At 39.8% G+C, this 22,766-nt stretch overlaps 1 protein-coding gene across 2 annotated transcripts in view; it reads right to left on the reverse strand.

Annotated features, from left to right (window-relative positions):
• Positions 1-22,766, reverse strand: part of ASPG (asparaginase) — a 79,226-nt gene that overhangs the window by 43,436 nt on the left and 13,024 nt on the right. For both annotated transcript variants that reach the window (XM_081936440.1, XM_081936441.1), the window contains exons 4-7: positions 16,774-16,899; positions 15,805-15,888; positions 12,468-12,594; positions 1,456-1,568 (exon numbers count right to left, since the gene is read on the reverse strand). In XM_081936440.1, coding sequence (XP_081792566.1) covers positions 1,456-1,568; positions 12,468-12,594; positions 15,805-15,888; positions 16,774-16,899 — 450 coding nt within the window. The remainder of the gene's footprint in view (positions 1-1,455; positions 1,569-12,467; positions 12,595-15,804; positions 15,889-16,773; positions 16,900-22,766) is intronic.

Here is a 22,766-nt window from a genome sequence, read left to right on the forward strand (position 1 = left end):
CAAAATGTGAAGCCCAGCAGCTCCCATTTGGTGGCCCCCGGAAGCCTCCAGTGTAGATAAAGCCAAAAAAATTGGCTAAATTTTTTCAGGTTCTTCAGACGTTTGGGAGGTTATTAAGGAGCAAAATGAGTACTATAAACCTTGCAAAAATGTAAGGCCACTACACTCTGCAAAAACTGCAGTGTTCAAACAAGTGCTAGACTTCAAGCATCAGTGGCTAAGACGCTGAGCTTGTTGATCAGAAAAGTCTGCAGTTCGGCGGTTCAAATCCCTAATGCCACATAACCAGTGGTGCCAGTGGCGTCCTCATGGACGCGCGCAGCGTGCATGCATCTTAGTGCCTCCGCGACATTCCAGCTGCTCCGCAGAGCGTCGTGCAGGCGCTGTACGCACCATGCACCTGTGCAGAAGCCTTTAAAAACCAGTAAGGAGCTCGGGCGGGCAGGTGGGCCCTCCGGAGCATCAGAACAGTATACGGTGCTCCGGGCTGCCTCCGGTACTCACGTACCCGGGCACACTGCCTGCAACCCACCACTGCACATAACAGACTGAGTTCCTGTTACTTGACTCAGCTTCTGCCAACCTAGTAGTTCAACAGCATGTAAAAATTCAAGTAGAAAAATAGGGACCACCTTTGGTGGGAAGGTAACAGCGTTCTGTGTGCCTTTGGCATTCAGTCATGCCGGCCACATGACCACGGAGACGTCTTCAGACAGCACTGGCTCTTTGGCTTTGAAATGGAGATGAACACCACCCCCTAGTGTCGGGAATGACTAGTACATATGTGCAAGGAGACCCTTTACCTTATCTTGTCCATTGCTGCCAATCTCATATTATATTATATATATTTTATGCAGCTTTGTCTTTTTTTTTAATTTTTCTATTGAACACCACTCTATTCCTCCACACCCAGTGCTCGCTGTTGCTTCTTGTTCATTGTAAAGATTTCTCAAAAGAACAGCTACCCTTCCAACATACATTAAGACCAATCAATGGTCTTGCTGTACAGTAATCAGTTTAAAAAGCTATATGTATTCTTGCTCAGTCCATTTTTTGGTGTTTTGTTAATCATCTGATCTTGGGTTCCTCCACTGCCTTTCCTGAAACCTGCCTGTTTATTTGGCAGTCCAGTTTTCGTGGACTGTATGGTTCTGTTCTTTCCAGATCCGCAAGCTAAACTTTTTGTGTAAGCAATTAGTGCAACACTTTAATTTGCATATTCTGTTACATCTCCCTTCTTTGGAATAAGGTTGGTAGAGCAAACTTTTCCAGTCTCTAACTTAGCAGTCTTGTATTTGACTAGGTGCTGCTTTGATTTTAACTATATCATGTCTGTTAGCTTTAAACGGTTAAATAGATATTTCATCTGCATCCGGTGCTTTTCTACCTGACAACTCTTTTATTGTATCTCACTTTCTAATGGAATTGATTTATGAATATAAGTGGGAGACTGACCGCTGTAACAGTAATTCCAGGGAAGAGTCTCAGTAGTCCAACATTGCTGTTCATATTCATATGGATCTCAAATTTCTTCATAGTGTTAGCTCTCCATATGGTCTCCCAATTAACTGTGGGGCAGAAAAAATCATTCGTTCATGGAATATTCTTTCCTATTGTGTTCAAAATCTGCCTTACAGGAAATCTGACTAATATTTACACAAAAATAACTACCATCTTATATATACAAGAGATCATACATAAGATCCAGAGTCACTCGAAGGGTGAGATGGGCAGCATATAAATTTATTAAATAAATAAATAAAATCTAGTACCTTATAATTGAGTGAACTTTCAGTCCCATAGCGAGATACTTTTTCCTCTCCTCTTGACATTCTCTTTGGCCCTGCAAATCTGCTTTGCACCCTCCCATTCCCTTCCCATTTTTTTTCCTCTAGCAAATATTGAACATTCAATGAGGGTTGTAGGCGGGATTTTATCTTCATTCTACCAATGAAATTTTAGCGTGATTCCATCAATGAAACCCATTCCATTAATGAAACTGGGTAATTTAATACAATTCAGCCTTCATTCATCTGGAAAGGAAAGTAAGTGCAACATACTAAATTTTCTTGCATTCATCTCTTGTGAGTCTCCTTTTCTTCTCATAGGTAGATAGCATCTAAAATTTGCAATGTAACCCAATGGGGAGAGAATCTACCTTGTATTACTCTAGTTAGTTCTATGAGCATCAATAGCACAGCATGACTCTTACATAAAGGAAAATCATTTCCTTGAGTTCTGCCCAGTTGTAGATCCAATACTGGCTCCTGTTCTGGACTTAATTTCTCATAGGAATTTTAGGTTTCATAAGGCTAATAAGAGATCATATGTATGCATTTTTTTAATAATAACAACAGCAATAATGATGTGAAATACTACTAATCTTCACTTTTTATGCTTCCAAAGAAAAGAGGAGAAAAGATTTTAAGGCCCAAAGCATGGTATTTTATATTTACTTAACCATAAACATTAAATGCCATTCTTTAGTTCAAAGAATAGTGCAAAATTAAAATGAAGAACTATTTCAAAAGCATAACATACAATTAGAAGATCCTGTGAAATTTAAGTCTGAAGTGTGCAAAATAAAAAAATAAATAACTGAGACACAGAACTTTATGGTCTCAGGAGAGAGCTGTCAGAGGTAGTTCATGAGTATGCCCGCTTATTAAAGAACAATTCTACCAGTGCAATGATTTAAAATCTTATGCTTTTATCTATTTTTGCTCGGTAATCAGGGAACATAGGCATGTACTGAGTTGTGGAAAGTGGACTGCCATAATTGTTCATGGAAATGAAGTATCCAAAAATTGATCTGGAAAAACACTACGCAATGCATTCTGGTTAATGGACAAAAGTCCAATTAGAACTGAAGAAGCCATAACAGCTCAAGTTGAAAACCAATATGTCAACACATTCCAAATTGTCTGAATAATAATTTTCAAGTGCTCTGTTATTTCAAAGATGTGAAGATGCTTAAACATAATTGATATTCTCTGCTTCTCTAATCCCAGTTTCATTTTATGTACCTAGGGCAACAGTACCAACATGTGCCTGGGGGGGTAGAGTGAAGCAAAGCAAGGCCACCTTGCCAGCCGTCTGCAATGTGACACATATTTCACACGTCTTTAAAAGACAGATGTTGTTACTCTTACCACTAAACATCTACAGAGTTTATAATGCAGTTACTAGTGATTAAATAAAATGGCAATGATTCAATTAAGTGTGATTATACATTGCAAGCCAGATGCCAGCTGTTTAACTAATAGTCATGCTTCAGTTCCGTTGCTGAAATGCCAAAACATTCATTATTAATTCTGAAAAATCTCACTATCCCTGGCTAGCAGACAATGAAATGTCTGAAGATTAGATGAAAGCTACATCCACAAGATGCACATTCGCAGACTATCCAAGATAATACCTAGTTAAGAAGTCTGGAGAAAGAAATGTTCATTTGCACTGTATTATTTTAGTTTATAAAGTATCTAGGACTGAAAATTGTGCAGGGTTATTAAATGTAAATAAATGCAAAATTAAATAAACATTAAAACACTAAAACAAAAAAGTACACAAATGTACAGGGATTGTTGATGCCCAAATCAGAATGTTTCTCTGGAGAACAGAGATGTCCTAAACTGATATTATTCTGTCATAGTTGCATTGGCAGTACCTTATCTATGCAGGGAATATTTCAAAATCTTCTATATTTAACATTAACTTCAGGGAACTTTTTGAATTAGACATCTTCAAAAGATCTCAGATGGGGATACAAGTCTTACAACTGCTGGAATGTGACTCAGAAGAGATACTAAGGCAATTAAAAGTAGCACAGAAGTCTGTATTTCAGCAAGCTTCTGTTATAAGCTACCGTATTTTTCAGCATATAAGATGCACCTTTTTCCCTCAAAAAAAGTGGCTGAAAATCTAGATGCATCTTATACATTGAATACAGCATTTTTTGCCACCTGAAGCCCCGTCCCCTTCACAAAAATGGCCATGCAGAGCCTGTAGAAGGCTTTCAGAGAGCTCCTGGGGGGTGGGTGGGGGCATAAATGAGTGGAAAATGGGCCATTTATGCTCAATTCTGCTCCCCACCAGCCCCCAGGAGTATTCTATAAGCCTTCTAAAGGCTAAGCATGCATTTGTTTGACAAAAAACAGACCCGTTTTTGCGAAAAATGGGCCATTTTTTGCTTGTTTTGGGGGGATATCCCCCAGGATCACTCTGCAAGCTCTCTAAAGGCTATTCATGCCTTTTTGTGGGAGGGGGGAAACGCTTTTGAGAGGTTTGCAGAGTGCAAAAACCTTTTTTAAAAAATTTGCATCTTCAAAACCTTGGTGCGTCTTATAATCCGAAAAACATGGTAAGCCCTGTAAAGGGAAGAATAAGACCTGATTTCAGTTCTGAAAGCAAAAGATACAGCATCATATTTCATGAAAGTATCATTATACCCAGTGATGGGCTGCAACCAGTTTAACAACCAGTTTGGTGATCGCACGTATGTGCGCGCCTAACACGCTTGCGCACAGTGTTCAAAATACAGCAATTTGAAGCCCAGCTACTTACCTTCTAAGGCAGCTACAGTAAGTAGAACAGCAGAGGCAAGGAAATCAGCAGTACTGCGTGAATCATCTGAGCCAGAAAGAAGGAAATATAGGACAGGATAGGGTGGGGGCACGTGGGCAGGGCCAGCTGATCGTCGGAACTATCGGTTTGCCGAAACCGGTCCAAACCAGAGGCAGCCACCACTGATTATACCCAACTCAAACTTTTGCAGCAATTGTAGATTAATTTGTTTTCTGGCATCAGTATGGCTGGCATCAATTTTCCTAGGAAAGACTTTCTTTCTGAGAAGATGTGAAAAAGAATTATTGCCACACTGAATGTGTCTGATTTTGTGTTAAAAACTGTGTATTTAATACTTTGGAATAATCAGAAATACCATTTTTGAGATGACAAACATTAGCCATATTCACTTCAAATGAAAATACACAAGATGACAAGATGAAAATACACAATTGGGAGAAGCCATGGCAATGAATTATTTTCATAACTATTTCTGAACTTGAATGTAACCAATTACTTCCATTTCTTTCATCCATCCATTCATTCATTTGCTGAACTTATATCCCATTTTAACTCAGAGGAATTTACAAGGGGGGGGGGGTGTCTCAGAACTTTATCCTTACAATAACTTTATGAGGTAGGCTGGCTTGACAATGAATATAATTTCTTAGTAAATGCAGTTATTGAGTGGGGACTTATCACTCAGCTCTCCATCTGGTTGCAATACCATAATCTCTACTTTATATTGGATTCCTTCCAGTATAAAAAAGAGAATGTCAGAGTTCCAAGTAACACCTCCAAAGAAAGTAGACTCCGAGGCTAGAAGTTCCTCAAAGTTCCATTTTATTACAGATGTCATATTGGCACATTTGGGAAAACCCAAATCTGAAAGCTTCCAGGTTTTCCCCACCCAAAAGCCCAAGACCTTTCCCCTGCACCCACATGTCCATCACGTGGTCCAATCAATGCATAGTCCCAATTGGAGATGCCTCCCAGTCACGCCATTCCAGGTACAGGCTGAATGTCCTTGACTCTCAGAGAAAGGAATGTTATTATGGCTACATATCCCTGCAACAGCATGCAATCCCCCCCTCCCAGTTTCCCACAGCACTAATTGTGGCAGCCCTGAGAATCCAAAGAAAAAGATGGCCTCCAGGGCTGACAGAGAGGGTGATTATGCCAGCAATAACTATTGTTTTAATCCATAGAATGGTAGTCTATAAGTTTTGGGGCATCCCACCTCAAGAGTTTCTCCCATCCCAAATCATGCCATTAAATCCTGGTGACAATCTACAGTAAACATTTTTTTTTCAAATGGAGAAACAAACCCCAGCATGTATTCTAGCAATGGCAACTCTACTAACAGGTGCCCGTGGGAAAGGAAATCTATCTTTATTTTAGAGCAAACTTCTATTGGGTTACACTAGTGTTTTTCAATCTTGGCAACTTTAAGATTTGCGGAATTCAACTTCCAAAATTTGAGGATCTGGAAGCTTAACTCCATGAAGCTTAAAGTTGTTGAGCTTGGGAAACACTGAGTTGCACTCTTAATTATAAATAAGCCTGATAATGTTCAGTTCAAGTTACAGTTAAATATACATACTACATATATCCTCTGAGTAAAAACAATTTCATTAATGGACAGCCACATCTACTACATATATCATTTACGCCTCAGAGTAGCATTGTGGATAAGTCACAGTCCCGAATAATTATTCAGAAGAAACAGTCATTCTTCCCCAGCTCTCTACCACGACCAACTCAGAACTAGCTAAAACTTTGAATGACAAGGTGAGTCCCTAGTACTTATGGAGTTCAGTCATCATCATTAAATACCAATAAACCTCTTAAGGTTAAAGGCAAGCTTATTTTAAAGGTGACAAGTTCAATGACACTTATTTATTATTTGGGACAAATGAGGATTTTTTAAAAAACTTCTGACACCTTAAATAAATTGTATTCCATGGGAAACCCCACTATTATGATTCACATTGATAAAAATTAAATCTATACACAACTTGATTTGTTATTTTCAAGGTTTTTGGTGGTTGAATCATGGATATCTAACTATGAGTATGATTCCTAGCTCATTTTTTCTGTTGATGCAGAAGGAAACTGTCTCCTGATTGAGATGGGACATTAATCATACAATCCAGTATCTTCCTGTCTAGGAAATCAAATATTCTTAGAAGCAGAACACAGAAACTATAAAACTCCTAGATTTGTTCTAGACCCGCGATGGCGAACCTTTTTTGGCTCGCGTGCCATAAGTGGGGGGAGCACAGGGGGGTTGTATGTGGGCATGCCGCACCCATAATGCAATGTGCGACCCCCAGTGCGCATGCACGCACTACAGGCGCTCTCCCCCTCCATTTTTACAAGCTTTTTTCACCCTCCCCAGGCTCCAGAGGCTTTATAGGAGCCTGGGGAGGGTGAAAACAGCCCCCCGCCCCCTGGACGCCCTCCAGAGGCATCAGGGAAGCCACCGGACAATCCCTGATACCTTTGGAACGCTCAAAATGACCCTCCGAGCAAACAGGAAGTCAGCTGAAAAGGCAGCGCCTCGCGTGCCCTGACAAATGGCTCCACGTGCCACCTGTGGCACGCGTGCCATAGGTTCGCCATCACTGTTCTAGACCTTCTGCTATGAGAGTGACGAAGCTGGTTCTTCTGCTAGGTGTTGCCAGTGCTTGGACATAAAAGAGAGATAATAGTTGAAGAAACCGAAGACACTTTTGGAAACAGGAAAAAAACGATTCCTTAATGTCTATGGAGATTCTAAATCATCCGTGTCATGATTGTTTCTAAGGTGTTTTTTTCCAAAAGGCAACTGGACTTTCTTGATTTTTTTTTTGTTGTTGAAAACATTTCACTTCTCATCCAAGAAACTTCTTCATTTCATGATTCCTTACTTCAATCTAAACTATAATCCTTAGATGAGTCAATTCAAAGTTGCAGTGTTTGATCCCTAAAACTTTAGAATGAGAGCTGGGTTCTCCTTAAGAATGATCAATGTGATTATTATATCTCATGAGTCAATTTCAGACTTGGAAAAAACATTATTGAGTGGTCTAGGCCATACTTGCCTAATCCAGTGACCTGATGGCTAGGAAATGTGGCTGTTGTCGTCCAGCACATTTAGAAAGATATCAATTCTAGAAGACTGGACTTGTCACTAGGCCAATTAAGCACTCCAAATAAAATTATACTAGTGGGCTGGAATGAACATGGTTTCTTCAAGAGCCAACAAAGGCCTGACATACACCTACATGCATTAATGACATGCAATCTGACATCTTAATTACACTGCATTTGAGATAATGTTATAACATCATGGCATTTCTGTTTTGATTTAGATCTGTGATACAAGCCACTTCATGTTGCACTCAACAAGTGATGAAATGTAGATGTGGACATTAATACTTACACAAGATATTTGCCTTTTAACTTTTTCTTCTTGTATTTTTTTAGTCACCCGAGAACTATTATGTAGTACAATAAGGGATTAGAAAGCTACATCAGGCCCGTAGAGTTTTGGGAACATTTTCCACCATGAATATGCTTCTTCCTTAAATCAGCTACCATCATTTGGAGTATAGGGTAGCTTAACAACAGAATCATGCTTAGAATATTAACACTCCAGATGTTAAAATAAACTTAAAATATTATTAAACATATAATCATTCTGAAAATATTGTGATGTTCTCAATAGCAGATGAACTGATCTCTCGGGTTTCCATGTCCACAGCCATTTTTAGAGTTTTATAAATGTTACTACCTTAAATGATAGTAAATATACTATTATAGTATACTATTGGCAGCCAAAGTAGTGCTTGAAGAGATGGAGTAAAGTTCAGTCAACTTCTGAGTCCACATACTACCTTGATTGCTATATATAAGATGGCAGGTCAACATAGAATACATTGCAACAATCTATTTAAGAGATTGCTAGTGTATGTACTGCTGATATGCAGCTATCTACACTCACAAATGGACAAAGGTGACTAGTTGTGCATGTTGGAAACTGAAGTCACTGTGCCTCCAGTGAAAATTAGGTTTGAAAAATGTTTTTATAGAAGATTATCATCCTATTGGGTTTGAAGCCAATTCCTAAAAATAAGAAATATTTAGCCAGAGAATTTCACCCTCACCCTATCAGTCTTGATCCATTCCATCACAACCTAAAATCACTGACACAGCAGTTCCAATGCTACTGCTGGTTGCTTCAGGAGAGGCTGTTTGACTATTATCTATTTACTGATGAAACTTCACTCCAAATGTCAGAATGACGTCTACTGGCAGCTTCATATAGATATTCAAGAATAGCAGGCAAGATGAATCTTGTGGAAGTACACACCACAACTGTTACAAGGCTTTACAAAAGTCACCCCAACCCTGACCCCTTCTTAGAAACAGCACCAGAGGTAGGAATGGGACCACTATGAAACAATACTTCCAATTTTCAACTCATAGAGATGCCTCAATATTATTCTATAGCAACAGTATCAAAAACTGCTAAATAGAAGACTCAACGGGATAATATTCCTCTGCCTTATTCCTATATAAGATTAATTACCAATTTAACCAAGCTACTTTCTGGGCTGGGCTGTGATGGATCCAGAAAAATCTGTAACATCCATTATTACCACAGTTCACTAGTTATCAGTTCATCAAATCCTGCCCAAAAATGAATGGTGACAGCAGATATTTCTGGATCCTCTTCAACAAGGGTGAGATCACTGATATCTTCAAATCTGTTGCCATCTTTCCTTCCATTAATGTGACATCTATTACTCTCTTAACCCCTTCCAACCTTCTTAACCAGCTTGGTTCTGAGACCCACTAAGAACAAAGATCAAAAGGGCAGATAATTTAAAAAATATCTTGATTATCAATCTCCAATCAATATATTGATTGTCAATCTCCTCGAGTCTCACTGGTGAAAGTGATTCTATAGTAAATAATCAGGTGGTGTGCTGACAACCTCTCCTAATTTTGGAAGACTTTAGCAATTTAGTGCATAAATAAAGTGCATGACAAACTCATTACTTTGCTTCTGCCAGCTAGAACTTGACAAAATGTCACATCCACAATCTTTGGAAAAGTTCAGCTGGGTAACTCAGTGGGATGCAGTAGATTCTTTGACACCATAATTAGTGCTGTGAACACAAACATTGTCTTTGCCCTCATAAGTTCCCCATAGTAAGTGCAATTATATTCACATTGAGACTTTTAACATCTATGCTTCAATTCTATCTCCCTCCATTTTATTCCTGTATGCTTTTCACTAAACCAAGGAGCCCTGTGAATTCTCACTACTTCTATGATTCAGGTTTCAATAGTGGAGGAGGGATGTTATGTTGATCAGAAAACTCCATAAAGCTTTCAGGAACTGCTGCAATTTCATAAGTCTTAGGAAGCATGCTAGATCCTCACTCGTGAAGATAGGAATGGCAATCTGTCTAAATCCTAACAGGAATCCACAGGATCCAATCATGACAACTTTCCCTCTTTAACTATCACTTCACTTTCCATCAACTCAAAAGAAAAAAAACTAGATCAACTGCTGCATAGTATATCTGACTTCTGGTGTATGTTTAATGGCCATGAAGTTCTCAGTTAGTCCATATCCAGGATCCCCAGCATGGGCATTGAGATCCACAAACACCAAACTCCTAAGATACTAAGGACCATTTTGGAGAGCACCAGTGTAATCCATAAACTGTTGGACTAGCAACAAAGCACTCTGTTTCCCCCTCCCCCAACCTACCACAAAGTATAGTCACTGGGGAATCCGATTAATGGAGAGGGAATGTATGGTATTCCCAACAGATGACTGTAATTCTATCACACAATCTACCTTGATGTTGTACAATATCTCCAGGCAGGGTTACAAATGGGTTAAATTCAGGCCACCCAGCTCTCCTATCCTGGTCTCCATAACACAACCAGACCAGCCTGCTGATCCACAAGAAGACCGTGGATATAAAATATTTTTATTGTGAACTAATCTGGCATTCAGCAACTGAATCAGGAGATATGTAAGCCAACCGGTTTGACTATTGGATCTTGGTAACTCAGACCTAAGAGCAGCCCTAAGGGTGCTAGATCTCCTGTGTCTGGGAAGAATGTTATAACCCCCCCCTTCTTTTTCCTGGCCCACAGGTTGCCCATCCCTTGGCTATTGCAAGAAGACATGAGTCCAAGATAACCAGCAGGTGCATCCTACTAATAATGGCATCGTTTGTAGATTTGGCGGAGTTCCTAATCCTTTAACAGCAGTCTGATGTGCAATAATTAGACATGTATAATAATTAAACATGTACTGGGATGAAGAAAAAGTGATGGGGAAAATTTCACTTGCTTCATTTCCTCCCACTCTAGGTGGTGAAGATATATTACCCATCAGGTTACATAATCGAGTTAGGTTGCATGTGCAGTTCTTGGGAGTGTAGACTTGAGCGGTTTAGAAAAGCAGAAGCACTTATGTTGGCTCCCTTCCATTATCCAGTATCTGGAAAGACTTTCATTTCAAAACACACTGAACAAGAAGAAGCAGGTCTCTCTACTGAGATCAAGCACACAAGATGCTACATAAGTTACGAAAAGCCAACACATTGTAAGTATTGCCAGCAAGGTCGCATGCAATAAAAAGAAACCCTGTCCAAGAGCTGAAGAGACCAAGCTAATCCCTTCATATAGTATTCTAGAAAGCAGTAAAGCTGGATCCAGGCTGCCATACAGGTTTGAATTCTTTCCTTTAAAGGAGTACAATAGCTTTGAGAAGTGACCCCTCCCTAAGAGGGAGGGAGGGAGGGAGGAATCCATCTGCAAAATCAAACCTGAAATGCAACTTTCAGCTAGTTCCAATCTGCTGGGAAGACCTGACACTGTTTTTTCATCCCTTCCCTGCTAGGCTGAAAGTAGCTTAACCTCAATTACATAACTTTGCACGTTCATTCTGAGTACAGAGAGGCAGCAATGAGCAGCTAGAAAACCATGAGCAGCCAATAGTGAAAGTTGTGTTTGTGGAGAATTTTGCTGATTAGGTTGGTAACCAAACGCCTGGCTGACAAAGACCACCTGAAAACTGAATTACACACTCTCACAAATGTATTAATCTCCTACGGATTCCAAAGAAAAACAATTACCAACCTAATCCAAAGGGAGACTTCCCCCAAAAACCGAGACACAGAACAGGACAACGGCATCGCCCTCCTCCCTTACATCAAAGGCACCACAGATAAAATCAGCAAAATTCTCCACAAACACAATATCAAGACAGCCTTCAACACTGACCAAAATTCACAAGACACTAAAAACACCCTCTCAACAACCCCACTTGAATTTACCACCTGCCTTCAATTTCTACCTTTATTAAGCAGGTATTAGCCAGACATCGCTTCAGGTTTGTTGTCTGGTTGACAGCAAATAAAACTGAAGACCAGCAAGACACAATTCCTTGACAATGTCATCTTTTAGAGCAGGGGTGTCAAACTCGTGGTGTCACGGCAGCGTCACCCTAACCCCCCCCCTTCGCTAAACTAGGCATGGGCGTGACACATCTGGTCTGCGGGCCACGAGTTTGACAGCCCTGTTTTAGAAGGACAACTGAGAGACAATAAGGAGGCACAATTGGGCAAACAGTTGCAATCAGTTGATAAACTATAAGCTATGTCAACCATGTCATTCAAAAGTGACATAAGAAAGGCATAGGTTTTGTATGATGTCTGTTCTGAATAAAGAGAGTATTCAGGTGCTTATTGTAATAACAAACAACAAACAAAAATGACTTATAAATAAAAGATAAAGATGCTTGAACAACCTGGATCCATGTGGCAATAATCCAGGAAAGGGTTACATATTAACTACAGCCTGAAAGCTGAAATCACATCACTGCTTACTTATAATATCAACCTCAGCATTTGCAAGCGGAGGCAGATTAGGTGAGGAAAAGGCATTGAAACTCCCTGCATCCATCTTAGTCACCCGGTTTCCCCTGTACAGTTTATTATCAAAGTACAGGCACACCTACAAGGATGAGAAAAGAAGCATGTCAGTGTGAAAACCTTGTAATTAAAAGATCCAGCAGATTAAAACATACACACACATAAAGTTGAATTTTCTTTCTATACAATGAAAACTACTTTAGAGAGAGTTATAAATATAATTAGGGTTATGTAGGAGGGTTTTTATCTCTTGGCTGCTTTGAAAAGTGCTGTGTCTCTTTTGGATTTTGACAACAAAATACAGGTAAATCTCCTTGTGAGATTTCCTTCTGAGAACAGGTTTGGCAGCTCTCAAGGTTTGTGATAGATCTCCGAAGTTAAAGATATTTTTAAAGGGGGATAGAATGGGCTTTTAATAATGTGCAAAATCCCTCCAGAAGTGTTGATGTTTTTGACAGAGCAGACAAAATTGAGTTATTTAGAAAGGTAAGTAGAAAGTGGGCCTACCTAGATATCAATCAGGTTTCTGGGTTTCCCTCTGTGCAAATTGTCCCAGCCTATTGGTAGTTATGGCACCACAGATTAATCCCAATGAAAATTCAGAGTGGGAAACCTTTTACTAAGCAATTCCCCCATCACTCTAGACCAATGTTGAGGAATACTAAAAGCTATCATAGATTCATCACATCTGAAATAATCTATGCATTTTCCTATCATATTTTATTCAAATAATTGGTAAATTTCAAGCCTGATGAAGTTTATTTTTGACATTTTTGATGGCTCTATATTCAGCAATGTCCCACTGATGTAGAAGGACCTTATAGTAGTAGTAGTAACTTTTTTAGAAAACTAATTGAAAGAATAGGCAATACCAATAAAACCATTAAAATGATTAGGAAATCCAATATTCTTATGCGTACTGCAGGAAATTATTATTTGTAATGTTAGAACTCATCAGCTCTAACATTCAAGCAGAATCTTCTATCCTGTAATTTCTCTAAGTGTTTCTTATCCAGTGCCAAGACCTAGACAACAGAAGTAGGAATCTTACCAATGCAAAACATAAACTATTATTTCCCATTGGAATTGTCAACAAAGATACTGAAGTGAAAGTTAGTTTTTGCCTTTTAGGATCATCTATCAACAATAAAAGAATCAGCAGTTGAAACCCTCTGCAGACTAGCACTTGGTAGAGTAGCAATGAAGGTCTTGGAAAATATATCCTGTGGTTGGTATATGTTGGTACCTATAAAAAGTTTCCCTATGTCATTCTATAAAAGTTAATAACAAAGATAGATGCTTTTGAAGTTTGTGTTGGAGATTTCTGAGACATCATTTATGGCTAAGAAACTGAACAAATGGATCACTGAACAAATCAACCCAGAGTTCTCACACAAGGTACAAAAGATCAAGCTTAGATTATCATACTCTGAACATATTATGTAAGAGATAACTTTCAAGAGAAACTCTATTGCTGGGAAAGATGATAGGGAAGTGGTTGACAAACAGAAAAGGTGGATGGACTCAATTACAGCACTTTACAGCATTGCTAGAAGACATAAAGGATCAGGTTGGAGACAGAGCATCATGGATCTATGCATGTGGTCATTAAGAGTCAAGACCAATTTGATGGCACATAATCAATTGCTTCCCATCATTTGAAAAGGCCAGCTCTATTGAGGCAGCCTAAAAGTGAATTTCTCTTTTTTAGCAGCTATATAGAATGGGTGGCATGATGTCTCTTTGGTTGGAAAGCTGGCAATCCAGGCTCAAGACCTGAGTGCCATGGGATGGGATGAGCTCCCGTTCTCACTCCAGCATCTGCCAAACCCAGAAGTTTGAAAGCATGCAAAATGCGAGTAGATGAATAGGTACCACTTTGATGGGAAAGTAACAGTCCTCCGTGATGTCATGCTGACCAAATGACCACAGAAATGTCTTCAGAAAGTGCTAGCTCAATGGCCTTGAAATGGAGATGAGCACCCCCCGCCCCAGAGTCAGCAACAATTAGCAGAGTAAAATCTGCAATGACTCCTTTTTTTTTATAGAATCATGGGGCTGGAAGGGACCTTGGAGATCTTCTAAAATCTAATCCAATCCCCAGCCCAAGGCAGGAGTCCTTATTCCACCCTGGACAAATAGTTGTCCAATATTTTCCTAGAAACCATCAGCAATGGAATGCCCACAAATCTGCGAGACAAACTGTTTCACTGACATTGTTCTCACTGTCAGGAAATTTCTCCTTAGTTCCAGGTTGGATCTCCCTCTGACTAGCTTCTACCCATTGCTTCTTGTTCTGCTCTCGGATGCTTTGGAGAACAAGTCAACTCTCTCTTCCCTATGACAGTCCTTCAAGTATTGGAAGACTGCTATTATGCTAAGCCAGGGGTCAGCAACCTTAAACACTCAAAAAGCCACAAATGTCCTAACGGGAAGCCCCCCCCCCCGGTTCAATTCTGAAGCTGACCGCAAGTCCTATTCCCCACCATAGAGTCACCTCCTAGCGCAGGGTCCTTTTTCCTCTACCTGTCCTAACCAAAAGCCCTATCAATTGTGGAGCCGACTGGCAACAGGGAGCTGCAGCAGAGGGATGAAAGAGCCACATGTGGCTCCAGAGCCACAGGTTGCTGACCCCTGTGCTAAGCCTTCTCTTTATTAGGCTAACCATATCTAGCCCCCTTAGTCATTCTTCATATGGTTTAGCCTCCAAACCTTTTATCATCTTTGTTGCTCTTCTCTGCACTCACACTCTCTCTAGAACCTCAGCATCTTTTTTATATTGTGGTAAGCAGAACTGGATGCAGTACACCGGTTGTGCCCTTTCTAGTGAAAGATAGAGAGGTACTATCAATGATGCCATCCTTGTGTTGATGCAACCTAAGACTGCATTGGCTTTTTTGGCAGCTACAGTGTATTTTTTATTTTTTTTTACTGCTGGCTTATACTTAGGCAGTGGTCCATCACACACCTGAATTCTTCTCATTGGTACTACTGTTGAGCCAAGTACTGCCTATTCTGTACCTGTGTATTTGGTTTTCCCTGCTATATAGTAGTATTGAATCAACAGTGGATCAAGTATTTTATATTGATATATTCATTTGTTTTTTTAAAAAAAAATAAAGTTCCCTCTAATTGGTCTTTTGTTCCTGTTTGCAAGCTTTGGTATAATTTTTATAAATCAAAATACTTCTGAAACAACCTCCCCACCAGTCAGGTTCTACAATGCAGACCTTACAGGGAACAAAGAGTCTAAAAGCAAAAAAAATAAAAAATAAAACAAAAATGAGCAGACCTCCGGAATTACAAACTGTCCCGCAATCAACAGCGCCCCCAACAGGTTGGCTCTGCCATCATTCCTCAGTTCATATATTGGTATCTAGAAAAGAGAGATTACCAATTGCCATTCAAAAAAAAAATCATACACACTCAGCAGCAAGAGAGAGCAACTCCAGTCGACATAATATAAAGTGAGTGTAAAGCCATGCATAATTTATGAAACATTCTCTTAACGTATGATTTATTAGAACATGGATGCATTTCTTCATCTCAACTATGGCAGATGGCGGAATTTTTCATTTGGAATGTAAAATACTTTCTCCCACACCTCATGAAATTATCCTTGAATTTTACCATACTCTTTTGTTGGGGTGGGAGAGGGATCCCTACAATACTACTGAATATCTACAAATGAATTTTATTCATAAGTTTTAGCTAATGCAAAAGTCAAATTCCCACCAGAGGTTCATGACAATCAGGAACAGTCTTATGGCAAGCAATTAAATACCAAATGTTGGATTTTACTGGATCCCCTTTTAATTGTCCTTTTTTTATCACAATAACCACCATATAGAGCGAAGATAATTTTGGTGGTGGTTAAATGGAAGGGATTCATTACTTCTTTCCAAAACATTGTTCCCTAATAGAAATCATCCTTTTAAAACTGTTGCAAGCCCCAGCAACAATAATCCCAAGTGTAAGGAGAAACAATTTGAATCAGGAAAAGGGAGAAGATTAAAAAATAAAACAACAAACTTTCAGAAGTACTAATAGCTCAATCAAACTAGCTGTCTTTCAGGATATTTCCAATTTAAAAAAGAACACCATACAAGGTCATGAATTGTCTCATTTCTCATTCACTGTATCCCATGTGTAAATAGGGGTGGAAAAACTGTAATGAGTAAAAATTAAAAAACATATCTTCTATGGTCAAAACTTATTTTTCAAGATAAATGTATTGCTTGGAATACTGGAAATTTCTTACCTGAGATCCTGTCAAGATTACGGTTTTGCCCAGGTTCTCACACATGAAAGACAATGCTGAAGATGTGTAAGCCATTGTGTCTGTGCCATGGAGGATCACAAATCCATCATACTTCTCATAGTTTGCCTGCCAATTTTTTTTAAAAAAAATTGATTGTGCTGAGAGAAATAGTCAAAGGGCCAAAGTAATCAGTATTTAAATAATGCAAACTTTTTGAGAATTGTGGGGAATAAAATGGTATTTAAAGGTCAAGTTGAGGGTAGATAGATTTCACGGTTGTTGCATTTATATCAATACAATCAACAGTAACCAAGCACAAAAGTTATTAATTTAGAATTAAATAGCAGAAGGCAAAGGTAAACAAAAACCAATGTAATTTAGTTTGCTTTCAGTACCACAACAAAATGAAACCGAGCTCTCATTTATAGTAGAGAGGTTCTTTCAGTGCAGATATTAGAATTTTTCTGTTCCAGTGATCAGTTTCAAAAAAATTTACCACTGGTTCTGTGGGCGTGGCTTATTTTGTGGGTGTGGCTTGACAGTCGTGTGGCTGGGTGGAAGTGGCTTGGTAGTCATGTGACCAGGTGGGAGTGGCTTGGCAGTCATGTGACTGAGTGGGTGTGGCCAATTTAGCCATCCATTTTGCCAATTTAGCAGTCCATTAAACAATACACAGCAGCCCCCTTTTCTATTATTTTTAATACTGCATGAAGTTTTTGCTCTAGGTTTTTTTTACTAGTGGGGGAGAGGTTGGCAATGCCTGGAGATTTGTGGCATTTCTCCTCTGTGTTAGAGGCACCAAAATAACCAAGATGATATAAGGTCTCCTGCTGTAGCAGGGGGTTGGACTAGATGACTTCTGAAGCCCCGTTCAGCCCTGGATTGCTGTGCTGTTTCAAAGCATCCTCTGAAGCTGTGTCTAGTGCCATGTTTGTGGTCCTTCCTTCCTCTCCTTTTTCTCTCCCTCCCCCCTTTATCCATCCATCCACCCATATCTCATTCACTTTTCCTTCCCTCTTTCTCTCTTCCCTCCCTCACTCTTTCTTTTTCTTTCTTTCTTTCTCCCTTCCCTTCCCTCTTCCTCGCTTCTCTCCCTCCCTCTTTTTTTCTTTCTTTCTCCCTTCCCTCGCTCTTTCTTCCTTCCTTCCTTTCTTTCTTTCTCCCATCCTGTGAAAAACCCCAGAAGGTCTTTGGTAGGAGGAAGAAAAGCCAGATGTTTTGAAACTGAGAACATGCCTATTGATCATCTGGCATTCTTAGAGTTCCACTATTGATTAGCTTAGCCCGAGCAAGGATAGCAAGCAGCACTTTCAATAAGCTCTCAACTCAAGCTCCATGCCAGAGGTCTTCAAACTTGGCAACTTTAAGACTTGTGGACTTCAACTCCCAGAATTCTCCAGCCAGCAGAGCTGAATTCTGGGAGTTGAAGTCCACAAGTCTTAAAGTTGCCAAGTTTGAAGACCTCTCTGCTCCATGCACTTGGGGATCTCCAAACTGTGAGGATTTCTCTCTTTCTCCCTTGAAGGCCCCCCTGCCACCCAGGGGGCTGTAGGGAGGCTTGCTAGGCATTCCATGCCCTATTTTGGGCCTAGCAGTCTTCCCTGAAGCCCCCTGGGAGCCAAAATGGGTGCGGTTGGGTGCTGCCCCCCCACCATATTTTGGGCGTTAGCAGGCCTCCCTGAAGCTCCCTGGGAGTCATAATGGGGCTTGTGGGGACTCCTGGAAGGGGCGGGGAAAGGGAAGGTTGCGAGCCCGGTGGGGATGGGGGGGACACAGCAAGCTCTGGGGAGGGGGGCTAGCAAGACTTACCTGTAGGCAGGAAGAGGCAGCTAAGTTGGGGCGCAGGACAGGCACCACATGGCAGCTTAGGCAAGCAAACTGCCCAGGAGGGGAAGAGTGACTGGGTGGGGCGGGGCGGGGCGGCAGGGCAAGTGACCAGGGAACTGGTTTGGGGGCATGGCAGGCCACCAAACCACTACCAGTTTAGCTAAACTGGTCTGAACTGGTAGGAACCCACCACTGGCCTGTTCTCTAAAAAGCAGGTAGAGAGGAAAAAATTGTCTGTCCAAATGCACTTTTAAAAGGTTATCATGACCAAACGTTCCAAGATGGCGTCCACTAGATGAGTTTGATGTGTTGCCCGGGACTAAAGGAGTCCGCATCAGTTAGAGGATAGTCAAGATGGAGGAATGACTGAATGTTGGAGACTTATGATCTGATCTCTATCAGGCAGTTCTGCCTGTCCATTTAGAATAAAGGCTCCCCCCCCCCCCATTCTCAAAGAAATGGATGCTAAAACATAAACTGGAAAATAAAAACAAAGGAAGGGCTTGAAAAATTCCCAATAGAGGACAACCCTTAGTGTATATCTGACCAATACAAGAAATACAATCAATAATCTCTTATTTGAGTCTGCCTGTCTAGCTTTTAAGAAAAAAGCATAGTTAATTCTAAAAGAATACAGACAACATAAAATCTAGTGAGGTTTTTTTTTCCCAGTCACTAATTATGACAACATTCAAAGACTTGCTCTTCGGTGTATAAATATTAATGATATGTCCTTAACCAGAGGAAGCCTGCTAATTAAGAAAAGCTTAGCAGTAGCTTTAAAACAGGAATGTTAACATATGTAAATGAATCATATGGTCTGATTCCTTGTTCTTGCTTTTACTTTGGGGATTATACCATTTATGGGAGCAGACTAAGCAAACTGGAGTATTGTAATAGTAGATACGGAAGAAATGCCATCCTTAACAGATGCTAAATGCTAATGGAAGACTGCCCTCGTCTGTTCAAAAGACAGTACAGAAAATACACAGGCACACCCAGACACCCAGAGTTTTCTTTAAATAAGATTAAAATTTTACACAGTCAAAGAATGAATAGACAGTTTTTCTATAAACAGAGATGCAATTGGATGTACTTTATCTCCCAGATGCTTAATGATAAATTCTAAGGTATCATTTGCCAATCTTAAAATAATATAATTAGTGGTACCCAGAATCAAATCATTGATTTTTTCTGGTCCAGGACTAATTGTCTGACAGGCAATAGGTTTCTAAGATTGCAAGCAAGCCCTTCTCATCACCTGACTTCTTTTAAATTGGAGATGCCATGTTTATTGCTATTGTACTACGACATCTGACCTCCCTTAATGTGGAAGACAACATTCATATCTAATTATTTTTTTTCTGAGGCAGAATTGGCAACAATTCTTTGTTCTCATGTCTGAAATAATTACAGTTTTCAATGGAGCAAAGGAAAGTAGACCAAATTGTAGAAGGCTTTCATATTAGGATTTCTGGCTTACAATGGCAAATATATTTGGAAATATTAATTTATTTTTTATTTATTCTTTTATCTGTCCAACAACTAAGTTCTCTGGACAGATAACAAAATCATGAGGTCATGATAGTCAGAAACATTATTATAGCAAGATGGATAAAAAGTCACAACAAAGTATAATTTTTTAAAAATATATATCTTCAATATCTAGCCTGGCATTAATGCTTAATTTTCTCAGTTTTCCTCTATTGTAAAATATAAGTATTAAAAGGTATCCTTCAAGTATGCTTTTCTATAGGTTTATTAAGTAATTTATTTAATTCAGTAATTGGAATTACACATCCCAATTAGCCATTAGTTTACTTATATTGGGCTTCCTGAATAAACCATCATTGATTGCATTCATAAACCACCAAGCCTAACACAAACAACCCACATGATTGCTTAGCATGATGTGGGAACTCACCAGTCTGCAAACATTATAATACAATAACTGCTTAGGTGTCCTCTTGGGTATGATTCTACCTCCAGGAGTAACTATTTTACATTTAGCTCCCGTTGGGGTTTACTTACACCACTCTGCACTGTGAAAGAATCAGAATTAACCATCCTTTAAGGAACCCATCCAAAATATAACTCACTGGTTCGAGCATTATTTTAAATTAGAAATGAGGAAGCTGAAATTGGGGAGGGGGAGAGGAAGGAAGGAAGGAAGGAAGGAAGGAAGGAAGGAAGGAAGGAGGGACGGACTTTAACATGTTTAGTTCTGGATGGTGCTGTATTACTCTAAAAAGACCTCAGTCACTCAAACCCTGATCATCTCATGCTTGGACTACTGCAATGCACTCTCCATAGGGCTACCCTTGAAGAGTAGCTGAAAGTTTCAGCTGGTGCAGAATGTAGCAGTGCAGGACGTTCTTGGGACCCCTAAGATGGCCAATATTTCTTCACTATATACAAACACTAAAGTGAATGCCTGTTTACTCCTTCAAGGGTTCTCATCTTTAAAGCCCTTCAGTCCAGGCTATCTGAGAAACCGCCTCATCCCAATGAAATTAGCCTGCCCTACCTGTGCCCTACCTGTGCAGGCAGAAGAAATATGTGCAGATCCCATCAACCAGGGAATTTTATCTGGTGGGGTCCAGAAGAGGGTCAGATCCATTCCCACCCTTTTGACCTTCTGTAATGTCTTGAAGACATGGCTATGCCAACTAGCTTTGGGCTCTAATAGGGGTATGGTACATAAGAAGTGGCTGATGGAATAGAGCAGAGGTGTCAAACTCATGGCGACGTGTTGTCATCATGTATCACAATTTTTCCCCTTTGCTAAACTGGAGGTGGCCGTGGCCAGTGGGTTTGACACCCCTGGAGCAGAGAATACCCGACCTCTTGATTAGTTTTTATTTTAATTGAATTTTAAAATTTAAGATATGTATTTATTATTTTAATGTTTTTAGGGCATTTTATTCAATGTTTGTAAGCCACCTTGAGTCACCTTTGATGAGATGAGCAGCATTCAAGTTGGATGGATGGATGGGTGGGTGGGTGGGTGGAAAGGAGGGAGGGAGGGAGGGAGGGAGGGAGGGAGGAAGGGGAAAGAGAAAGGCTCAAAGTTACTTAGCTGATTTTTATGCCTAAGGCAGGACTAGAATTCACCAGTCTCTGGTTTTTAGTCTAGTGCCTAACTCACTGTGTAGTGAGTTTATGATTTATGATTAGGGTTATACTTATGATTAGGGTTATGATTCTCATAGACATATTTTATTTATACTGTATGTGTGTGTATATTCTATTGTTTTCTATTGTTGCTTTAAACATGTTTATCCATACAGGATTGTAAACCACTCAGTGGACAATTGGAGCCATGTGTAAGCTCAAATAATATAAATAAATACCTTGAAGCTTATATACAGTATATAAAGCCTCACATGACGTTTACTAATCAAACAACAATTCCAAACATGGAAAACATAATCCAATTGTTCACAATGACCATCTCTAGACCTAGTTATTCTAGGCCAGACAAGGAATAATGGATGGAAACTGAACAAGGAGAGATTCAAACTGGAAATAAGGAGAAATTTTCTGACAGTGAGAGCAATCAACCAATGGAACAGCTTGCCTTCGGAAGTTGTGGGAGCTTCATCGCTGGAAACTTTCAAGAAGAGACTGGACTGCCATCTGTCAGAAATGGTTAGAATCTGCTTGGCCTAGATGACTTTCAACTCTGTTAATCTGTTAATCTACTGGAGTCTGTTAAAATTGTGGTGGTTTCAAACACATTCAGCAGGGGTCCAAATGGAGTTATACTAGCAGCTACAGCTTACAGGACTCACAACTAGACATCTACACAGTAATTTATAAGTGCCAAATTGATAGGATAATTCTAAAGCCCTTTTAGTTGAGAAAGAAAAATCAGAACAAAGGAAAGGAGCACTGACCCATTGAATAAGGACATACCCCATGGCCACACTTTGCTTTTGTAACCTTTAACATTTAAACTCCCTTCAGTGCCCTTTATCGCTTTCATTGATGTTAATCATCAAATAAATAAGTGAGTGATTGTTTTTTTATCATTTGTTGTTAGTTGCAATGTCGTGTCCGACCCATCGCAACCCCATGGACAATGTTCCTCCAAGCTTTCCTGTCCTCTACCATCCTCTGGAGCCTATTTAAGCTCACGCCTATTGCTTCGGTGACTCCACCAA

The sequence above is a fragment of the Natrix helvetica genome (assembly GCF_964273705.1).
Source record: "Natrix helvetica genome assembly, chromosome: 1".
Classification (NCBI taxonomy): Eukaryota; Metazoa; Chordata; class Lepidosauria; order Squamata; family Natricidae; genus Natrix; species Natrix helvetica.